Below are 23,947 nucleotides of genomic sequence, written 5' to 3'. Positions count from 1 at the left end.
CCAATGCCCTTCTGGCATACAAAAAAAAAAAAGAAATAGATAGCTATCGGACCTACAATCTCCAATGGCAACCACCAACAGTCGATTGGTCAGATATGAGCTCTCTGCTGATGATATGAGCTGATGGAGAAGGTACTCCAGGGTTGAAGGACGACTCGAGCATGGCAGCGGCCTTTCAAATTTTGTCGACGTTGACATCAATGGCACCTAGTGTTTGACCATAAATTGTAACATTGCTTGCTGCTAGGGCAACATGGTCAACGCTCAATACCTCGTTATTGAAAACACTTTCAAATTTGCTGGAAAAGGAACGGCAAATATCCTGAGGTGTGGCTGCGATTTCCCCGTTGTATTCCATAGATGACGGGAGGCCGGGCTCTCTGCGTTGATCGTTTACATAGTTCCAGAAGCACTTCGGGTGACGCTTCAGTTTGCGTTGAATGCTGTGTTGAGGCCGTGAAAGCATTGCCTACTGACTCGCCTATATAAGTGGCTTACTCTCGCCTAATGAAGTTTTAGCGAAAGCGTGCGATGCTTCGTGGATCTCCGCAATGCTGCTCTTTTGTATGACTTCAGTTTGCGCAACTCATTCGTGTACCAAGAGGGGTGAGAAGTGTTGCGGTGACTTCTTTTCGGGACGTGTCGATCTATAGCATATATATAATAGGACATGTGAGAAGGCTTGCGCCGCAGCTTCGACGTCGTCTGGGTCAAGTATCTCTGCCCAGTCAATACTGGACAATACGTCATTAATACTATGCAGATCAGCTTTACGGAAGTTGTAGGATATAGCCGCGGAAAATTCAATGAAGTCGCGAAGGAGCTTATCCTCAATACAGACTATCAGGGGTGGGTGGTGCGAAACTGGCCTAATTAGCGGACATATAGCTGTGGTGATGAATGGGGCCTTTTCTGATGAGCTCACGAAACCGAGATCCAAGCAACGGTTGTTTTCGTTAACTACATTAACTTGATGATGATGATTAATGATTAACTTGATGGAGCATTTCAGCACTATAATTGTCAAGAAGGTTTACTGCACCAGCATCGATCGTCGGGTTTTCAGGATCCGGGAAGAGAAATCCGCTATGGGCAGGATTCCATGAGATACCTGGCTGGTTAAAGTCGCCCAGAAATGCGTTCTCATCAAGAGGAGTAGCCTCTCTCATAACACCGATTGACAGTGCACTTCAATAAGATCGTTGTCGCGGACACGATCAGGTGCAATGTATAAAGCGCAAAGAAAAAGTGTGCGATCACTTAGCTTGATGGCCGTCCAAATTTGCTCTTCACAGTTCCATGCATTGTTCTCGATGGCCCTAACTTCTTACCCACGAAGGACAGCTATCAAAACACCACCGCCGATGGATTTGCGACTATTGTTCGGGTTCCGATCGCAACGAAAGACTTCATAATCGGATCCAAAAATTTTACTAGAGACTGTTCAGGAATCGAGTCATGTTTCGCATAGGGCAATGCAGCGATCATAGCAGCGATCTGATACAGCTAGTAGGTACTCTTCAACATCAGAATTCATTCCATCGGCATTTTGGTAAAAGACGATGATATCTTCCTTGCAACTCGGAGTCGAACAATCCGTTTCTCTGACAAATACGTTAGGTGGATGTTGTCCATTTTCAATGCTAAAGCAAACAGGATTGTCGCCGTCGTCGGTGGGCTGAGCTATCCTCTTGTCAAAGGATGGCGCAACTGGACCATTTTCACGAATATTAACGTAGTCCGCAGTACTGTAAATCGGATCAACATCAGGCAGCGAATGAGCAATATCTTGACTATACTTACATGAGGAGGCAAGTTGGAAGACCCCTGATCCACATCCAGCCACTAGCTTCCGTAGTTGTACAGCACATGCGCATTAAATAAATGATAAATGACTAAAATTAACGTGCTATCAAAACTTTGCAAGTTTTGAAAACTTTTAGTTAAAACAAAATAAATTTATTCGATTAGTCAATCTTAATTTCTGACAAAGTCATTCTAGTTGCATGCTGACATGAAAACCGATTGATAATATCTTCTTTTCTGCAACTTTCAATTTGCTTTGATAAATTGTAGTTTGGAGACAAAAAAAATGCTAGAAAACGGTAATATGGTCTTGCATAAATTTCGGTGTTCAATTCTAATACTTTTCATAATAACAGCAATAAATCTGTTTGGTCTGGGTGATACCATATTAAAAGCATTATAAAACCGCAACCAGATTAGCGCCATATTGTATTGCTACACCACACTTACAGGAAGTTTATAGGAGATGAACCACAATGTGGAGTAGAAATACAATATGGCGCAGCAATCAAAATTGATCAAAATTGGTTGATTGCTTGCCAAACCGCAATAAATCTGTACGTTTTTTGAAGCTTTTAAATCGGTGTCACCCTGACCATACAGAATAATCGCTGCTATTATAAAGAATATTAGAGTTCAACACCAACATCAATCTTATATGTGAGGCACCATGACCATACAGTTTCATCCCAAGTAACAATTCCAAGATTTAATACGTTCATCTAGTGGTTTTCATGACCAATTTCATAAAACCGCTAATTAAACTGTGAGTTCCACCAAAACTTTCCGATAACCGCTATAAAACTGCCTTCCGACTTAATGGCCCACTCTTCAGAAGGTTTTTATAACCTCTTTAAGAAGCAGGTTATAAGCTCAAGTAGTCACATCACGCTCTGCCGAAAGCAGCAATAAAACCAATTAAGCTTTCGCTTCACCCGAAACTAGATACTGAGCAGTTTTCAAGCGTCTTAGTCAATAGTGTGTGAGGAAATGAAAATGGGAAACTAAAATCATCAGCATCACCAGGTCCTGACGGGATACCTTATACTGTGTTAAAGAAATGCGCTACCTCTTTGTCGAATCCGTTACAACTAATTCTCAATCCGCATTTCATCTATACAGATCAGCATGGATTTCACCCTGGGCGTTCGATCAACAATAATCTTGTCCAGTACATGGAAAACGGTGCTCAAATTGACACAGTATGTAACGACATCAAAGCAGCTTTTAACCGCGTTGGCCATTCTATACTTCTCGCTAAAGTGCAGCGCTCGGAGCCGTTTGTTGACTGGTTCAACTCTTTCCTGTCAGACCGTCATCTTTCTGTGAAGCTTGGCCATACTGAGTCTCAAATTTTCTGAAGCACATCTGGTGTCCCACAAGGAAGCAACCTTGGACCGCCCCTTTTCTCATTGTACTTTAACGATGTAAAGGATGTAAAATTGCCTTGTATGCAGACGATCTTTTGCAGACAAGCAAAAGATTAGTGCGCTAACAACAGAATAAATATCAGTGTCGCAAAGTGTGCGGTAGTAAGTTTCACCAGACAGAAATCTCCAATTGAGCATCGTTACCTGATAAACAGTCGACCAATTCAACGGGAGTATCTTGTGAATGATCTGAGAGTTTTTTTTAGATTTAGATTTTTTAGACCAAGCTAACATTTCAGGTGCATTATAGCCACATAATCACTAAAGCGTATTCTCTTGTGTCTTGTGATCCTTATTACCTGAGAGCTCCAGTCGGATGATATTAGCAAATAATAATAAGGCCATTGCAAATCATTTCCAAAGGTTTCGTCACCCCCCCCCCCCCCCTTGAAAATTGGCTTGAAAAATCGAGGGACAAAAAAATAATTTGTAGGATATGAGTTAAATTTTTTTTAGAAAATCAATTGTCTGTGGGCTCTACATCCTGAAAAACTCGAAAAATGAGTGTACGAGTTGAGTTAACGCTTCTAGCACGAAATAGAAATGGAAGTTCAAAGTTCAAACAGTGGAATTTCCAAAACTCGGTCAAATAAATTTTTTTTCGTTTTTGTCTTTTTGTTCGTAGATTTTTGCATGAAAAATAACAACGTATTTATTAAAAGCAAGAATAGATTTGGTTTTCACGTTTAAACTTTAAGTAAAAATGCCTAAAATCCATTTTTTTGCTCGATTAAAAAATTCTCTTTGTTTTTTTTCCGCCCCCCCCCCTTCAGTTGCCCAACACCGGAGGGACAAAAACTTTTTTAAATATTTGTAATGGCCTAATAATAATAAATAATAGAATATAAAATATTTAATAAATTTTGAGCAATCTCCGTTGATTTGCAACATCCGCGCATTACATTTTATTGTTCATATTGATATACAGGTCGGACTCGATTATCCGGGTGAAAAACAAAATTTTCAAATAGGTTTTTTGAAATGTGCTTACGTTCAAAACGTGTTTAAGATTACAAAAAAAATTCACCCGGATAATCGAGTCCGACCTGTAATAGGTAAATAAAACCAACGCGCCATTGAAATTTTGCAATTTTCAAAAACTGCCCAAGTCACAATGCTGGTTTTATTATACTCTTACAATTTGCATCGACTATCACTCCTAGATGCAAGAGTTTAACTTAACTATCATTACCGCCGAAATAAAAATTCGCTTTTTCATTCAACCATTTGTTACATATGTTTTATTCAATAATGTATTCATACTTCAAAGACTAAATACTTTCCAACTCCTCTTCGCAATGACGAAATTAATCAGTGGACTAATCTCTTATGTCTGCTTAGCATTAAATCTTTTAATCTGTATTCTCTTTGACATACATCCTAGATCCGTCTCGAAGTCGCTAGAATTTGTATTCCTTTCCGTTTGATCAAACATGCGCCTGCTTTAGCCAGTAACAAGCCGCAAGCACAGACACCAGAACGTTGCTTCCTTCGGCACGGTGCCTTTTTCATGCCTGTTCTAGTTTCTTACCGCAGCAGAGCAGAGCACAGGTTGGGCATAGCATCGCAGCGAACGAACGTAACCTAAACCCAAAAGCGGCAAACTGTTCCGTATAATATATACCTACACATCCCGAGTGCATATTTCATTCCCGGAATCCGACATCCATTGGGATGGTCCTACCGGTCCAGGCCTGTCACGTTTGATGCTGCTGGTGGAATAGAATCCTTACAACCTTCCAAATCCGATCCGTTTATACGTATCCGATAGAAGCTCCGGATAAGAGCTTTTGCCAATTTTGCCTTACTTTTGCGAAATATTTCATCTTGTTTACTACCCAACAGGAGAAGGTTGGATAACGTTGGGCCCACCCTCAAACCTCGAACCTCGAGCCTCTCGCCGTGCCATCCCGTCGGAAACTGAATAATGAAAATGTGGGAAACTAACTGAGCCGGAAAATGATGGAAAATACTGATTGCAAAATATGATCCGCCCTGAACCAGGTAAGCATTTCCCTATGCCCTGCGCCTAATCGGATAAATCGATCGATATAGGATAAGTAGTGTTTGATCGCAATCACCACACAACGACGACGTCGGTTCAACGCTGCCTTTTTGGTGTTTAATCCCACCACCCACCCCCCGAGCTTCCGCGGGCTTCCGACCGGCGGCTGCGGCGGGCGGGTCGGCATCAAATTTCCTCCCTAAGAATGCCGAAGCGAGAAATGCCGTTTATGCTTAGATGAAATATTTAAGCGCAATCAAATGTGGAATGCCTTTCTGTACATCAATTAAGATGCCACATTCTCCACTAAGCAGGACACATTACCGAGCTGCCGGGCTGGGAGCGGGAAAATGCGGTGTTTAGAACATTCAACCCAAGGAGGTTGATTTTTCGGTAGTCAATTTTAGATGCCTGGAACGTAGTTTCCTTTAACATTGTGTAACATTTATTCGACGTAAAATTGTCTATATTTAAATTAATTTGTTAATTTTGTCGCTTTGCAGATCTCGATGTCTCAAACCAACTGCAGCGTAACCTGCCCTGACAGGCCACCTTCGGACGGACCGTGCAATTGAGCAGATCGTGTCCAGTAGACCATATTTATTTACCGCTTGGTCCGAGTGTCTGTGGTGCAACACCCACCGACCAGCGACGCCTGCCAGACGCCACGGCATCGATTAGCCATTCCGTAGGAAGGATGATAAAATCCTACAAACTGTACCTGACCTTGCTGATCAGTTCGGTTTTCGTAATTCTGTGTCAGAACCAGATCTCAATAGCGAATTTTGTAAGCTCCTCCTCGGCAGCACTAGTTGGCGGCGGCAATGGAATTGGAACCATCGATCAAGCCCCCGCCGTAGCTGAGGCACTGATCGACCTGACCGGTGTCGACCGGGGACCGGCAGCCATAGTCGATAAAATTCGATCCCGGAGTTTGACGTTCAATGACGTTCGGGCGGCACCGGGAACCAAATCGACCGATCGTACAACTACGACACTAGGAAGTAGCAGCAGCAGTAGTAGCAGCACCAGTATTAGTACTAGCACGGCTAGTACCAGCACGACAACGAGCACAAGTACGAGTACTACCACTACTACGTCCACCACCACTACCGTAGCGCCTGCGACGAGTTTAGACTCGGCAACCCATGAACAATCAACTAGTAGTAATCAAGTGAGTATTATTTTAAAAATTTTCGATGAAGGTAAACAGATTTTCATACTACTAATGAAAAATTATGTTTTAAGTAATAATAATTTATAATATTAATTTAATTCAATTCGAGTACACCAATCTTTAGTTGCCAAAGTTTCTGACCCACGGGAACAAATCTGAAGGTGTTATCCTCTTTATTACCTTCACTCGTTGTCGGACCTGCCGCTGACAGCACTTGAAGAAGCAAACGACAAAGTTTCTGCAAGAACGATGCCTCAGCATCAGCATTTTCCATGACTGCCGTAAATCGGAGGCTGACAATTGCAGATTTACGCTGATTTTTTTCTTTCTTGTTCTTGAGGAATTTTTCCGAAACTTTTAGTTTGTACATCGAACCGATAAAGCAATAACGACAACCGATTGGTTCCGTCCGGAGCATTTCGCTGCCAGAATTTTTCTTTCCCTCACCATTTGTTTGCTGCCAGCTTGTGTGTTTCTGCACATTCAACAATGGCCAGAATATAACATTTGGCCAAATTGGCATCAAAAACTAATTTCAAAATATTATATTAGGAGCAATTTTTCCCTATGATTTAATTCCCAAAATTCAAACTAACAGCCATGCTGTTAAATTTTGACCATTTTCACACCCTACACCGAGTGCTCGTGCCTGGCCGCTCGGTACGCGTTGCACTCTTGCTTTTGCGGATGCTGTATTTAGCGCACAAGAACGAGTGTTATCACTCCACTTCCGCTTTCCAGCTCGTTTACTTTTATGAAACGTTGATTGCTGGTATAGTGTGCAACACTTCACACAGTTTGAAGCTGGCCGGCTTGGGCCTGGCACTTTCTTCGACGTCTGATGTGCTTCAAACGCCCGCGCGCGGCGGGTGGACCGTGGACGGACGGACGGACGTCAGCCACGGCGTCACGGCTGTAGACTTTCTGCTGCTTCTCGCACTGGCTTTTACTTTGGGGATTACTATTTGTGCTAGATTTATGAACTGTGAAGTATAAACTTTCCGTGTTAATTCCAGGAGATTTTGTTTTTCTAGTACCGGCCGGTGCCATCCGTGAAAAGTTTTCTTTGCAGAGGGAAAGTAATAGCTTTCAACGGAGCGAACCAGCCGTAAATGCGTCTTTTTCCGGGAAAGTAAAGTGCGATCCTCTCAGTCACCCGTTAGGGATTGTCTATAATTACTGCGGAGAATCTCCCACTCGACCTATATTGCTGACGAGAAATGGTTGAATATTTTCATGAAAATTAATTATTACCACTATTCAGGGTCATTTTGACGCCTCTAGGTAAGTTGTTCGTTATGTTTGATAATTTTTATTTGGCTCAGATTGGCTAAGTCATGACATGGATATATTTAGTCTTTTTTCAAAGTTCTACCCCAGGGTGTTACTGCCGTGAAAGTTGTTGAAATTAAAGATAACTGAACAGAATTAATGGAAATATTACAAATATTGCTATGTAGATATTTTAAGAAAATCAATGTTCTGCGCCATTCTATCATTGCTGTCAGTATTACAACAAAATCATCAGTAACTGTTAAATTTAGATTCACACATAGCATTTATGATATGACAGTACGGCTTCATGTAGATGCCAGTATATCCGTTTGTATGATTTTTTCCTGGCCTTTGATTTTAAGCCTCATTGCTAAACTAAATTATTTCTATACAACTATTATCATTGTAAAGATAACATTTAAAAAAATCACTATAACTTACTTTAACATTCCTTTTGGTGTTACGCAAGGCAGCCATCTGAGACCGCTTATATTTTTAATTTAAAAATGATTCCTACGCCGCCGTCGCTGATTATCTGACCGGCGCACAGTGGTTCAAAAGGGCGAAAAGCGGAACTTTTTTCCTAGTGTCTTTTGCTTTCATTTTATCATTTACTGTCAAAATTGTTAAAAGTTACTATAATGAAAATGCTTACTATGGTGAAAATAAAAATAATAACTTTTGTGTGCTAGGAAATACAGACATAGTTTTTTCGGCAAAGTTATAAATATTGTAAAAACAAGCAACTTTGCTGAAGAAATCAAATTTCTATCTTTATCGAGTGCTGAACTACAGGGCATATTTTTTGAAATTTCTTTAAAAACTAGTTTATCATTCTTAGCTTTTTTTAGTTGCATTCTAGGCAATTATCGAAGCTCTCAAAACACACGTTTTTGCAGAAGACCGCAAATCTCTGGGACTTTTACTTTCTAAGTTATCATATATTTAAGCTTTAAATTTCCGTAGCTTCATGAGCCTATGGGGTAAAATGGGGCAAGTGGAGTTATGAAATCAGTGCTCCGCTTGTGGGTTCCGCTTGTCCCCAACCACCCAAATAAGAGTACGGCTAGCATACGTTTTATGTGTTTCGCGTTCGCTAAAAGCTCGATACACATCCATTTTTTTGTGCTAGTAGATAGACACATGGTTTCTTTGGCAAAGTTATAGAAAATATAAAGGCAAACAACTTTGCTAAACCAATGACATTTCTATCTCTATCGAGTGCAGAGCTATAGAGCATTTTCCTTGGAAATTCTTTAAAAATTAGTTTTTCATACTTGGCTTATGTTGGTTGCATTTTACACGAATATATGGTTTTAAGCGATTATTGGAGGACTCAAAATACACGTTTTTGCAGAAGATTGCAAATCTCTAGGACCTTTGTTTACAACGTTATCGCTTATGGCTCGTGAAGTTAAGGAAAAATAAAGCTTAGGTAAGCGATAACTTTGTAAGAAAAGGTCCTAGAGAATTGCAATCTTCTGCAAAAACATGTGTTTTAAGTTTTTCAATAATCGCCTAGAACCATATACTCTTGTAAAATGCAACCAACATACGAAATATATGGAAAACTTATTTTTAAAGAATTTCCAAAGAAAATGCTCTATAGCTCTGCACTCGATAGAGATATAAATGTCATTTCTTCAGCAAAATTGTTTATCTTTAGATTTTCTATAACTTTGCCGAAGAAATTATGTGTCTATCTACGAAAACAAAAAGAATGGACGTGTATCGAGCCTTTAGCGAACGCGAAACACATAAAACGTATGCTTGCCGTACTCTTATTTGGGTGGTTAGGGACAAGCGGAACCCGTACAAATTTATAGTACTCGACTTAAGCTGTAAGATGAAGCGCTGATTTCATAAATCCGCTTGCTCCATTTTATCCCACGGGCTCGTGAAGCTATGGAAATTTAAAGCTTGAATATGCGATAACTCAGCAAGTAGATTTGTGCTCTTCTACAAAAACGTGTATTTTGAGAGCTTCGATAATTGCCTAGAACATTATATTCTTGTAAAATGCAATTAAGAAAAGCTAAGTGTGAAAAACCAATTTTTAAAGAAGTTTTAAAGAATATGCCCCAAAGTTCAGCACTCGATAAAGATAGGAATTTTATTTCTTCAGCAAAGCTGCTTATTTTTACAATATTTACAACTTTGCCGAAGAAACTATGCCTATATTTCCTAACGCAAAAAAGTTATTTTTTTATTTTCGTTATAGTGAGCGATGACTAACTTTTGACAGTTTTAGATTAAGGGAGATATTCATACGAACAAAAGTGCTGAAGACCATAAATGATAAAATAAAAACAAAAGACACTAGGGAAAACGTTCCACTTTTCGCCCTTTTGGACTACTGTGTGGCGCACAAGTCTAGATGAAATAACAAGCATTCTGATAAGCTCAAGCAAAATCATGAACGAGTGATAAAAATATTTATGTCTGGCTGAATTTTGCTACCTGTCCTATGAACAGGTACTTAGTTTTAGACGTATTCACCACTAATCCAACCTATACTGCTTCACGTTTTCGCAACCGCTTGGAACGTCCTTACGACAACGTCGTCAACGAAACAGATGAATTGGCTAGATTTATAGAAGATCGTGCCCCGTTGAATAGTTAAATGTTGAATAGGAGACAGGAAATATCGTCGCCTTGTCGAAGTCCCTTGCGTGTTTCAAACGAGCTTAATAACGCACCCGTTATCCTCACACAGCGCTGTACACCACACATCGTGACCTTATTCAGTCTTGTCAGCTTCCCGGGAAAACAGTTTTCATCCATAATTTTCCAAAGCTATACACGGGAAGACGATAGATAGACGATAGGTGGCGTCGAGGATGGTGATCGCTCGATAGTTCGGACAATCCAACTTGTTACCCTTCTTATACATTGGCTACTCCCTCCTTCTACTCCTCCGATAGCTGTTCTATTTCCCAGGTTCTGATTATCAGCCGGTGCAGACAACTAGCCAACCTATCCGGGCCCATCTTGATAAGCTCCGCTGCGATGCCATTTTTGCTAGCTGCCTTGTCGTTCTTCAGCTGGTTTATGGCTTCGATCACTTCGCCTATTGTGGGGGACGGCACATCATTGTCATCCACCGTACTGATATAGTCATTCTCCCTGCTGTATTGGTATTCCGGTGCTCCACGTTCTGACGGATCCCCTGCGGGCGGGTTTCAGGCCAAATCTAAATATCTACCATCAATCGACTCTTTTAAAGGCTACCATATAATAACTGAAGACAAAATTAAATTTTCTTTCGGAATAAAATATTAGTTCGATTCATCAGCAACAACAAAATAGTTTTTAATAATTTTAGTGTTGTAACTCAGTACATTGAGTTGAACGTTTTTTGGCTTTTTAGGTAAGATTAACTAACATTTTTAACTAAAAAGTTAATTTACAATTATAAATGCAAAATGAGAAAAATTTCAATTAACCTTCATTTAATTTATTTGTGACCCTTAAAAGGGTCATTTTCATTTAACCATTTAACATGTTTGAGGCCCTTAAAAGGTCTGTCGGTTAAAAATAACATCAAAACCAAGGCACGTTCATCGCAAATACGACGTGCCAGTCGGATGTCCTTCCCGTTTGTCATGAATGGCAACAGTCACGCAGGGTTTCGGCAGCGATTCACTGTCTCCGTGTTACCGCTGGCCGTCTGTAACCGTTTGTCGCTTGCCGCGTCTCCTGCGATGGTAATTACTCAGAATGTAAAATACAACTGACACTGTTTCACAGCTTACTGCTTATTATATAGCAGAAAAGATGGCACATTTTGGCTTACAAAGGTGTCTCATACCATATCATTGGGATCCGAATCGCTTAATGTATCTAATTGTCGTCTGTGCCCAGGCTTATGCCATGCTCGAAAATTGAGCTTTGCTGCTTTGCTCTGCCCCCGAGTGAGCGTCAGTTTTGTTTCATCTTTCTTTTCTTGCCTACGGTAGTGTATGCATGCTCTCAAGGTCACGGAGCAAACCGTTTCAATCCATATAGTTCCCTCACCGATGTTCTCTTTGGCATACGGATCAAATAATTTATAGCCTCCAGTGTGTGAAGAAAAGATTAGCTCAGCTTGACGTTGTACTCGTTTTGCGCAAGATGAGTGGTCGTAAGAGAAAACAGTTGAACATAAAACAAAAGCACTTAGTCGTTGTTAGAATCAAATATCTTGGTATCTTTATTGTTAAGCTGAGCAAAATCAAGCCTGGTCCGACGTCAAAATCTCTTCTTTAGTACCAGCTTAGAGCCAGGGTAGGGCATGCTGTTAGGAACTTGTCTTCACTCCATTTGGTCCTGGGCTAGTCCTCGTTAATATCTCGAGCGTCTCGATACTCGCAAGTTAGCTTAAATCTGGTCAACCGAACCCACGACATCTACATCATAGTCGTGCCATCGTCACCAGCGTTCGTTAGTCTACCCCGTCTTTCAGCGCAGAAAACAGCGCCTTGCAAATACTCTTCTCTAAATCCAATTTTAATAATGCCTACCTAGTAGGACACCACATGAACCGTTGCTTTTCAACAGATGGCACTTTTCTAGTGGTAGTAAAATCAAAATTTTCAACTTATCTTTGTTTACCTATCTGAAAAAACAATCACTAATCACATTTTATTTGTGGTACAGTTACTTTGTTATACTTAATTTTCATGACTGCTGCCTAATTTTGATTAAAAAAAACTTTTCCTTTACCTCTCCATAGCTCCATTCGTCCGTGAGCTCAGAAAAATGATTTTAAACTGTACGAGACATTGCGACATTTCAATTCGAAAAAATTAAATCTCGCAACATGAACGCAATAAATAAAAACAATGTTTACCAACTATTTATTGGTTCAAGTGTCAAACGTTATATTGCGATTAGCGAAAAACACAAAAAAACTGAGATGTATGAGAGAGTAATGTTGCTGCTTTCAGTAAATTTATTGTCGCGCAAAATTCAGCTGTTTCTGAACTGTACAATATGTGTTACTAAGTAACGACATCTGTTGTATTCAACTGGGAAACATTAATAGTTTCAAGCATACTCTCACGAATGGCGCTTGATGAGACACTAGCGCCAACTTCTGTTCTTTATTATTATGGCGGAGTCCTATTCTGTCCACTGCTCCATATTCTATTTCTAATACAGTAATGTTCTGATTTTGTCAGCCCCATGTTGAATTTTGAGCTGACAAAATGGAGAAACTGACAAAATAGAGAAACTAACAAAATCGAGAGAAAAAAATTTTCGAATTTTTTTTCCCAAATTCAAGACCGTGCAATATCGAAGACTTCTACTAAAAAATTAATTTTAATCCTTAATTGGTCAACCGAAAGCTCAATGAACCGGGCACAGCACACCGATCGTCCAGACCAGAACCTTTTTTGGTGCGCGTTAGCTTTGAGCGGGAAAACTTTGTTTTAGGTTTATGGAACCTTTGGAAGAGTTTCTTAAAATTAAAAGTTCTGTCGTTTAGCGGAGTTCAAATTTTGATTGATCCCCCTAAAAGTGCAATAAAAAATTATGTTCTGCAAAGTTTTACAGCATATTATTACAAGAAATTTTGCAAAAGACATTAACCTTCTATCTCTTCAGCAAAGATAGAAAAATCCTATTTCTCATAAATGAAAAATCGTTAAAATCAGTTTTTCTATTTTAGCTGTTTTTGTAGGTGTTATATGACTTTTTCCTGTTTTACAAAGTTGTACAAATAGTAAAAAGACACAATATTGCTGAATATAGTATACCTCTATCTTTGCTTGTTTAGGAACTATAGAACTTTTACTTTAAGAATACCCTAATTTTGACCCCGAATAACTCGCAAGAAGGCATGATTTTATTCAAAAACTCTCCCCAGAAGTCAAAATAGTTTCAAGCAGATTGAAAAGTATTATAAATCATGTTTAAAAACACAAAAGTTAAGCACAATTTATAGGCTGACAAAATCGGGATCGGGACACTGCATGACATGTGTGATGTGTCCGCCGCTAAGAAATTGAAATGTACATTTTCGTCTGGCCCAGATGGAGTACCTGCAGTGGTTTTATCTCATTGTATAGCAGTACTTGCGGATCCTTTGTGCTGTATTTTCAATCGATCGTTCCAGGAAGCAAAATTTCCTTTCGTGTGGAAGCTGTTCTATATGTATATATCCAGTTTTCAAATCCGGTGAACGTAGAAACGTGAAAAACTATCGTGGTATAACAAGTCTCTCCGCTGCATCGAAACTTTTTGAGATCATTGTGAGTGGTGCTCTTTTAGAGCGCTTAAAAAATTATATCTGCTTTGATCAGCATGGTTTTATGCCCGGTCGTTCAGTGACAACTAATTTGATGCAATTTACTTCTACGTGTATTACGAACCTGGAAATGAAAGCCCAGATGGATATGATATATACCGACTTAAAAGCCGCATTTGACAAAATTGATCTTCGAATATTGCTTTGTAAACTCTCTCGACTGGGCGCTTCTGAGGAACCTGTTTCATGCCTAAAATCGTACCTCTCTGATAGAGCATTGCAAGTTAAAATTGATTCTTGTATATCCTGTATATGTATATCATTTCCCAATATGTCTATAATTCCACAAGGAAGCAGCCTGGGTCCATTGCTTTTCATTCTGTTCTTCAATGACGCCACCCTGTTGCTCGAACATGACTGCAAGCTCTTTATGCAGATGATCTGAAAGTTTACTCCGCTGTGCAGGCCACAGAAGATTGTGAGCGTCTTTAATCATTGCTTGATGTATTCGCCGGTTGGTGTAGAAGAAATAAGTTATCGCTCAGCACCGACAAATGCGTAGTGATCACTGTTCATCGCATCTTAAGGTCTATCAATTTGCATACCAAATTGATGATGTCATAATCTCGAGAGTAAATCAGATAAACGATCTAGGCATCCTGCTAGACACGAATCTTTATGAATGAAACTTGAATGAAACATTACCTACGGTACCACGACTACTGGGCTTTAGACGTATTACCAGAACGTTCGTGGAATTCGGGTTAAAACTGACTGCCGCTAGCTGTAACTACGACGTCATTCTAACCAGCCAGCACTTAATATTTTAGTCGACTTGACAAAGACGGTACAGTTTGCGAATATTTCAGACGTTCCGAAGGTGGTTTTCCATCGCTATGGTCTGTTCCTATAGACCTTCTTCCTATCTGCTCTTGTGAAATGTTCGAATTCTACCTAAATAATCGTACACTTCGTGTACAACGAAAATCTGTGTGTTTTGCGCTAAGATTTCTACATTGATGTGATCCCTCGTAGCTCTCAACTTAAAGTAATTGTTCAGCATCTTTGGCGCGAGCAGCTCGTTCCTCACAATCGTGTGGAAGATTTGTACTTTGCCCAACTTGCACGTGTCCTCCCAGTGATCGTTGACTACTCTTTAGTATGCAGACGTTGGAACAAAGGCGATTCGATGTTCTAGCTGTATTTATCGAGGAAGCGTTATTCGGGAAAAATCGACTCCCAAGAAATACTACAATATCTGAATATGTATATACGTTCCGTATAATTACTCCGATCATGATTTATTCTACCGTTACCGCAATGAAATTTCTTCTATGGACAAAACGACCCAATTTATTTCAATGGCAATTAGGACGAATCTTCCGATTATTTCATGAGATTACCCAAAATAAATATAGAAAACATACCTTTTTCTGAATTCCATCAAACATTTGTAACAGCAAAAACTGATTGCGCCGTCGCGAAATTAGTTAACATTAATTTAGATCATAAATTTTACCGATTACCCAAACAACAATTCTACCAAATGCTTTTTACAGACAAAGATTGCTATCGCTTGATTCAAAATACCGATCTAATAGTGTTCTTTGCCAATTTCTACCGACAACATTTCGAACACCATACGCCTACCGTGGCTCCGGAACTCCGGATCGACCGACCGTAGCGAATGAAACTTGCGGGTAAGGAACTGCGGTAGCCACCCACCTACTCAAAACACAAAGCACATACTTCACATTATCGAAACGGTAAACATCGCACATATTTTGCATAGTAATTTTCCAACCGATCGACCGGCACAAGCACAACGATTCATTCCTTTCTCGTTTAAACGCACGGGGCTCGTGTTTCCGACCGGCAACATAAAATCCTACCGGGGTGGTTCCACTCGGTGTGTCGTTTCCTCTCTGCTGGAGAACCTAGGGAACCACACCACACGCTGCTTGGGCATCAAATCGCATCCTAGGCGGCAGCTTTTTTACGATCCACAAATGCAAGGTTGGGGCTAAAACGCTCAGCAGCAGCCGGTTGGAGCCGGCAGCTAATATTACCTACCCTTGCATTCAGCTTCCGATCCGTATCCTGTGGGATGCGGTACAAAACCAATGTGATGGAATGACGAATGTAGAACGAGAACCAGAGAGTTAACCCATGGCCATATCAAATCCACTCAAGTTCCGCTTCGGGGGTTTGTTAGCGAGCTTGTTTGGGCTGTGGTTTTCCGTGTGGATCGTCGGTTTCGGACCGACCGAAAATATAAAGTAGTTGAGTGAGTGATTAGCATCGATGATGATGAGGATGATTGCTACTTTGCACCAGCAAACCTCAAGCCGAGCAAACCACACCATCAAGTACGATAAAATTGTGGTTTCACCAACGGAATCTCAAGGGAATGTTTTCCTTTGTTATTATATGATAAAATCAATTTATAAATTATTCATTGATAAAGGTGGTAGAGAGAATAAATGCAGTCTCATGAAGCTCTATTTTGGCCAAATGAAATGGAACCATATAAGATTCATGGAAATATATTTGAAGTTTAGCAATAATTAAAATTGCCCTAAAGTTATGACGTGTCAACTTACCCATCGATTGATTTATCTAATTATGGATTAAAATATATGATCAAGATTGATGAAAGCTCGTCAGCTCGTCGCTGCATCCAAACGAGCGAACTCAACCCAATCAACAACTTTTCAACCCCCGTTTTTATTGTTTGTTAATCACCAGGAAACTCTTTCAAGCGAGAAATCCACTGTAATTTCCCGATGGTTCCGTATTTCGACTAATTGCCATTTTCCCCACGTAGCCCGGGTGGGTGGAAAGCGGACTGCGCCCCGCGTTGGCTGGCAGACGCTGTAATATTAATTTCCATGCCATATTTATCCAATCCCCATATTGTTCGGTTTGCTCGGGTCCGGTCCATTCAGAGATTAATTCTTTGCAGATACCCTTCAAGTTTCCGGTGGACACACGGCTGCTGCCACCGCTGTACATCATCACGCCCACATATCGCCGTCCGGAACAGTTGGCGGAAATCACACGGCTCGGTTACACCCTGAAACACGTGCAGAACCTGTTCTGGTTGATTGTGGAGGATGCCGACAACCGGACCGAAGCCGTGACAAGACTGCTGAAGCAAATCAATGTGCCATTTATTCATCTCACAGGTAAGTGCAGTCAGTTCGTGTATGTTGAATTATTACTGCAGCAGCCACATCGTGTCACAGAGTAGTGACGATGATGTTGCGCTGAATTGAACATCAATCGACACGGCGAATCCATTGTTCGCACATTACACTCGTTTGCTTGATGGGTTGAAAAATTTCTGCTTGTTTAATTGGAGTGGTGATTAAAAGAGAACTATAAAATTTCAACATTATAGAAAAAAAGCCGGAGGCATTTTTATTGCCAATTTAATTGATTAAAAGCTGAGCTCCAGTAGAAAGCATTTGCAGTAGTTGATAATTACATAAACACATTCGTTTAGTTATGGTTGTTTTATGTTTGAAAGATAAACTCACTTTTATAATACATAATGGAAACTACATTACAATTCACACTGCTGCTGAATGAGAATGGCTAATATTTTTCTATCAGATGGTGATATAATATAATAAAGATAGCCCTTTCCAAAGAATCGAATAAGAAATTAAAGGGTCAATAATAAACATAAAAAAACACGGATTTGCCTGAAAACTATCAAATAATCGCAAGATGGCATATCGTTCTATCGCAATTAATTCAACCATTGTTTATTCGAGCAGCTTACTATCCTTTAGGTACGACAGTAGAATTAAAGGATAGCAATAATTTCCGTTTTCTTATTTATCGTTTCGCGATTAATTTATCGACCGATTACCCAATCGATTACCGTAAACTCCAAACTTCTGAGTTCCACCATATTCAACTTAAAATTGGACTTGGACTTCGGGAATTCGAACTTGAGTTCGAAGACGAACTTGAGCTTCAACTTAATGTTTTATTTAAAATTGAACCGAAAGTTGGACTAGATGCTGGGACTTGAAATTGTTATATAAATCTGAGTTGAAATTGGATTTGATTTTAACTAGAAATTGAACATGATATTGTCCATAAAATTGAACAATTGGAAATTGGATAAAATTTTGATTTAAAATTAAATTTGAAATTTTACTTAAAGTCAGACAGGATTTGAATTTGTACTCATATTAAACATGAAATTTGATTCCGTCACAACCAAATTAGTCTAATAATAATCAAAGTTGAAATTGGACATGGAATTCTTCTTTAAATTGGAACTAAATTTGATTCATAATTATCACCCATAAGATTCGACTAGAAATCAAACTTAAAATTGGAATTCAAATTTGACTTACAATGAACTTGAAATTTTATTTAAAATTGGACTTGAAATTAGACTTAAATAAACTTATATCTTATCTGGCAATTGAATTAGAAATTGTACTTGTGGTTGGATGAAATTGAATTTAAAATACACTGAAATTGCTTTTTACGTGGATTAATATGCAAATAACGAAATTTACGCAATTTTTTGCGTAAGTTGTGGAATTTGCGTGTTTTTTTTCGCGAGCTTTCATGAGAATTTCGAAATTCACGCAGTTTAGAATAACGCAAAACGTATTTTTCGCGTAAAAAGCGACCTAATCTTAAAGTTTTATACCAAACTAGCTGATTACCCGATCTTACTCGGAGCCGTTTTGTCTCTTAGCCACTCTTAGCTGTTAATGTAACGAAAATGCACGAATGCAAAAACTAAAACCCTTTTTCTTCAGTTGAATGTGCCTATTCCTTTTCTCTGCTCTCCGACCTCCCCCCCCCCTTCTGTCAACCAGCCATTTGTAAATCTATCTTCTTTGCGATAGTCCCTATAAAATGAGACAAAGCCTTGTTTGTTTTTTTTAACTTTCCTCTTGTGAATGGCCACCCTGTCCCCCTCTTTCAGAAACCGATTCTTGTCATTTACCCACTTGTACAACTGCTATCGATCTAAATACAAAAGAAACGCGCACCCCTTAACCCATTTCAATCTTCCTCCCCCTTGTGAGAGACCGCCCCTCTTTTGTCAATCTTCTTGTGCTGATTCTTTTACGTTAAAGAATATGTGTGCCAAGTTTCATGAAGAACCGCCCAGGCGTTCCGGAGTTATGGCGGAACATACATTCATACTCACGTTCCTCGTCCCCCCTGTTGGCTCTCTCCCAGTAAACTTCCCCTTCTGTCACGTACACAGCGTTCAAAATACCGTTATTAAAAAATAAAATAAGCCATTTGAACGGAAAATGCCAGTTGGTTTGTATTGCCATTCTACACCTCTGAGCAGTGGCCAGTTTTGTCCATAAACAAAAACTTATCGTGCGGCACTTTAAATCACACTACAATTCAGTAACTAGATCAATGAAAGCCAAATTTGCTATCTAGGCTCAGGTTTGGTCATATCTGAACATGTTTGGGGGACTCTCGAAAACCCTAGGAAATGACTAATTTCGAACATGAACAAAAACTCATCATACGACACCTTAAATCACGCTAAAACTTTTAAAATAGATCCAATTAAGCCAAATTGAGTACCAAGAACCACAATGGTCAATTTCGAACATGTCTTTATTATCAAAAATATACCGCATTGTGTTATTGACTTCCCAAGGGTTCCCGGGGTCTTCCAAATATGCCCAGATATGACCAAATCTAATCCTAGATAGCAGATTTAGTTTCCATTGATCTAGTTATTAAATCCTTGTGTCATTTAAGGAATCGCACGCATTGATCATGGACGAAATTGGCCACTTGTCTGGGTGTTCCCGGAAGTCCCCAAAACTTGTCCAGATATAACGGACTGGCTATTTTCCACAGTGATAACTTACTCCGGAACATTTCCGATTAGTCCCAATACAGTGTAAAACTTCTAAAATGTTCGGCAATGGCCATATGTTGTGTAAAAAATCAATACCGGCTGTGATTTACGTTCATTTTGAAAGTGTCATTAAAGATTTTTATTGACTTTATATGAGCAATCTGCCCTTTAAAACTTCAAAAGGGCGTAACTCCAAAATTCGTCGATCGATTTTTTTATAAATTGGTTCTGAGGTTTAGGATGGCAATACAAACCAACTGGCATTTTCCGTTTAAATGGCTCATTTTATTTTTTAATAACGGTATTTTGAACACCGTGACGTAACCGTGACTTCTGGTTTTAAGTGCACGTTCACATCCGATTTCAATTCATATTTAAACTCATATTTAACTCAATTTAGCTAAACTCAATTTAACGGAATTTAAATTCCAAATTAAAATCCGGTTTTAAGTCCAATCTGTAGTTCAAATTGAGCTACTAGCGTGCCCAGACATCAACAGAAACGACCTTTCAGAAGCATGTTTTGCTATGGAACATAAAAAAATCGTACAATTACATTCAGCATCCAAGTTGAAGTTGGACTAGATAGTAGACTTGAAATTGGACATGACATTGATTCGAAATTAGAATTAAATAGGAAGGACATGACATTGAACATTAAGCTAGATTTGCCATTAGGACTAATTTGGGGCTAGTACCGAATGGCCGTATCACGAATGGCCGAAATCCAAACGGCCGAATTTCAACAGCGGTCTCAGAAGGCCGAAGCACGAAAGGCCAAATCACGAAAACCAAACCACGAATGGCCGAATCACGAAAGGCCAAATTAAATTCAACTATTCAATAAAAAACCTGAAATGGCAAGTAGTTAACAAATAACTTTAATCAAACAAAAAAAAAAACAAAATAAGCAACACAACTATTTGCTATAGAATATAGATGACTAGCTGGCCCGACAAACTTCGTATTGCCACAAATTAACCTGTGTTGTACATAAATCATGAATTTCGGATGATCTTTGTCACAATCTCGAGTTTTGCAAGTTTCTGAGGAGTTCAACCTTAGATGAATTACGTAACTATGAAAGCATCCCAGGTAACCAATAAGCATCACCAATGCTACTCAAATGTAGGCTAATAAGCATTTAAGTCGCCTTAAATGCTACTTAAATGCTATTTTGGCAAAATATACAGCTACTTTACTGATAACCTTCTTATAGTGCTGACAATGCTAATTTACTGCTAATTACCGACACGAAGAATTTGAATACAATTTTGGATGCCAATTTACAACACCTATGCCGTCAAAAAGCTAATATACAACAACGTGCAGTATAAAATGCCAGATACGCTGATTTGCTGCTTATGTTAATAATAAGCATCTTTTATAGTTACCAGGAATGGGTAGTTTAATATACAAATTTGCAATTTTTCCTCACAGTAAAGTAGAAAACAACTCCCCTGTCCCCTCATTGCATAGCCAGAAAGCGGATAGAAATATTCGTCATGATTGTACAACATTACGCCGAATATCATTTTGCGAAAAACCTTAAGCGGAATGTACCATTTCACGGAAAACTTTTTCGTGGAAAGTACCATTTCGCGATCCTCTCCTTACTCGCTGTCGCTCATTCCAGGAAACCCAGGTAGACCTAGGAAAACAAATAAACCTAGACAGTAGTGATTTCTGCGGGGAGTTGCCTTCCCCAGTGGGCGGCGCTTCCGACGGCGGGTCACCGGCAACACTCGCGGCCGTCTCGTCCTGAATGATCTAGTGTTACTATAGATAGTTTTTGTGGTCTTGTTATTGGCTAATGTTTTATGGAAGAGTCTCGAATTTCTCGAGTTCGATTAGTTTTTGAGTTTCGCAAAAATTTCTGATATATTTGTATAAGAGTCCATATCCCCCTACCACAGGGGTGAGAGGTCTCTAAGTATCAAAAAATAAATTCAAGACTCCAAAATCTCCCACATGCCAAATTTGGTTCCTCGAGATAAGAGGAAATTTGCATTTAATTTGTATAGGAGTCCCCTCTCTCTTAAAAGGGGAAGGGGTTGTAATTCACAATAGAAAAAGTTTCTGCCATCCAAAACTCCCACATGCCAAATTTGGTTCCATTTGCCTGATTATTTCTCGAGATGAGGAAATTTGCATTTCATTTGTATGGAAACCCACCCTCTTAAAGGAGAGATGGGTCATAACTCGCTTTCTAAAGAGGAGAGGGGTCTCAATTCACCATAGAAAAAAATCTTGCCTCCAAAATCACTTACATGTCAAATTTGGTTCCATTTCATTGATTAATTCTCGAGTTATGAGGAAATTTGTATTTCGTTTGTATGGGAGACCCCCCTCCTAAAAAGGTAAGGGGTCCTAATTCGTCATAGAAAAAATGGTTGCCTCCAAAAACACTCACATGCCAAACATGGTTCCATTTGCTTCATTACTTCTCGAATTATGAGGAAATTTGTGTTTCATTTGTGTAGAAGCCCCCCTCTTAAAGTGGGGAGGGGTCCTAATTCACCATAGAAAATATTGTTGCCTCCAAAAACCTCCACATGCCAAATTTGGTTCTATTTGCTTGATTAGTTCTCGAATTATGAGGAAATTTGTATATCATTTGTATCCACCTTTTCGCGCGCTTAATGGCAGCTAGTAGCTACAATTTTCGACAATGTTTATTTGCTTTCAGGAACGCCGCTCACGTATGCTTGAAAGTTCTACAACAACAATTAAGGCTGGAAATATCAACTCGACGTGAATAAAGTTGCCAAAGGCATGCTAACGTTCTCCGAAAGTTGTACCCACTAGCCGCCATTACGCACGCGAAAAGGTCGATAGGAGCTCCCCCCCTCGTAAAGTGGGGAGGGGTCCTATACAAATGATATACAAATACACCATAGAAAATATTCTTGCCTACAAAAACACCCACATGGTAAATTTGGTTCCATTTGCTTGATTAGTTCTCGAGTTATGAGGAAATTTGTATTTCGTTTGTATAGGAGCCCCCCTCTTAAAGTGGGGAGGGGTCCTAATTTGCCATAGAAAATATTCTTGCCCTCGAAAACTTTCACATGCCAAATTTTGTTCCATTTTCATGATTAGTTCTCGAGTTATGAGAAAATTTGTATTTCATTTGTATAGGAGCCCCTCCCTCCTAAAGTGGTGAGGGGTCCCAGTTCATCATAGAAAAAAATTTTGTCTCCAAAAACACCCACATGCCAAATTTAGTTCCATTTGCTTGATTAGTTCTCGAGTTATGAGGAAATTTGTTTTTCATTTGTACAGGAACCCCCCCTCTTAAAGTGAGGAGGGGTCCTAATTCACCATAGAAAATATTCTTGCCATCTAAAACTCCCACATGCCAAATTTGGTTCCATTTGCTTGATTAGTTCTCAAGTTATGAGGAAATTTGTATTTCATTTGTATGGAAGCCCCCCCTCTTAAAGGAGAGAGGAGTCAAATTACCTTTCTAAAGAGGGGAGGGGTCTCAATTTGCCGTAGAATAAATTCTTGTCACCAAAAACACCCTCATGCCAAATTTTGTTCTATTTGCTTGATTAGTTCTCGAGTTATGCAGAAATTTGTGTTTCTTTTGTATGGGAGCCCCCCCCCGCTCTTAGTGGGGGGAGGGGTCTCTAACCATCACTAAAACCTTTCCTGGCCCCAAAAACCTCTACATGCAAATTTTTACGCCGATTGGTTCAGTAGTTTTTGATTCTATAAAGAACATCCCGACAGACATACAGACAGACAGAAATCCATTTTTATATATAAGATTGATAATTCTTTGTTCCCTTAAGCGTAAAAGAACTTCGTTCATTATAAAGTGCGAGACCTATTTACCGTGTTAGTAGCAAATGTTTCCTAGATTATTCAGGGAGAGACCTAAATAGGGCTGCAGAAACCACTTCTATTTAGGTGCATGCATTTTCCTAGGTTAACTGACTAGTAGGGATTATCCCTTAGTTAAGTTCGAACGAGCAATAGCGAGTAAGGACATCATGTACCCCACGTGAATATTTTCGGCCGAATATGACGTTCAGCCTTTTGTGATTCGGCCATTCGTGATTCGGTTATTAGATATATTATGCCATTTGTAATTTCGGCCATTTGTGTTTCGGCCATTTGTAGGCAATCCCTAATTTGGACT

General features: G+C 39.5%; 1 protein-coding gene across 3 annotated transcripts in view; it reads left to right on the top strand.

Moving 5' to 3' along the window:
- Nucleotides 1-23,947, top strand: part of LOC128744687 (galactosylgalactosylxylosylprotein 3-beta-glucuronosyltransferase P) — a 138,811-nt gene that overhangs the window by 109,449 nt on the left and 5,415 nt on the right. For 2 of the 3 annotated variants that reach the window (XM_053841854.1, XM_053841855.1), the window contains 2 exons: nt 5,745-6,415; nt 16,891-17,113. In XM_053841854.1, the coding sequence (XP_053697829.1) occupies nt 5,939-6,415; nt 16,891-17,113 (700 nt within the window). In that variant the 5' untranslated portion in view covers nt 5,745-5,938. Of the gene's footprint in view, nt 1-5,142; nt 5,241-5,744; nt 6,416-16,890; nt 17,114-23,947 lie in introns of those variants that run through there. The other variant, XM_053841856.1, reaches the window with a different exon arrangement.

This window comes from Sabethes cyaneus, chromosome 3 (assembly GCF_943734655.1).
Source record: "Sabethes cyaneus chromosome 3, idSabCyanKW18_F2, whole genome shotgun sequence".
Classification (NCBI taxonomy): domain Eukaryota; kingdom Metazoa; phylum Arthropoda; class Insecta; order Diptera; family Culicidae; genus Sabethes; species Sabethes cyaneus.
Note: the sequence above shows the minus strand (reverse complement) of the source record. Positions and strands in the feature narration are given on the sequence as shown.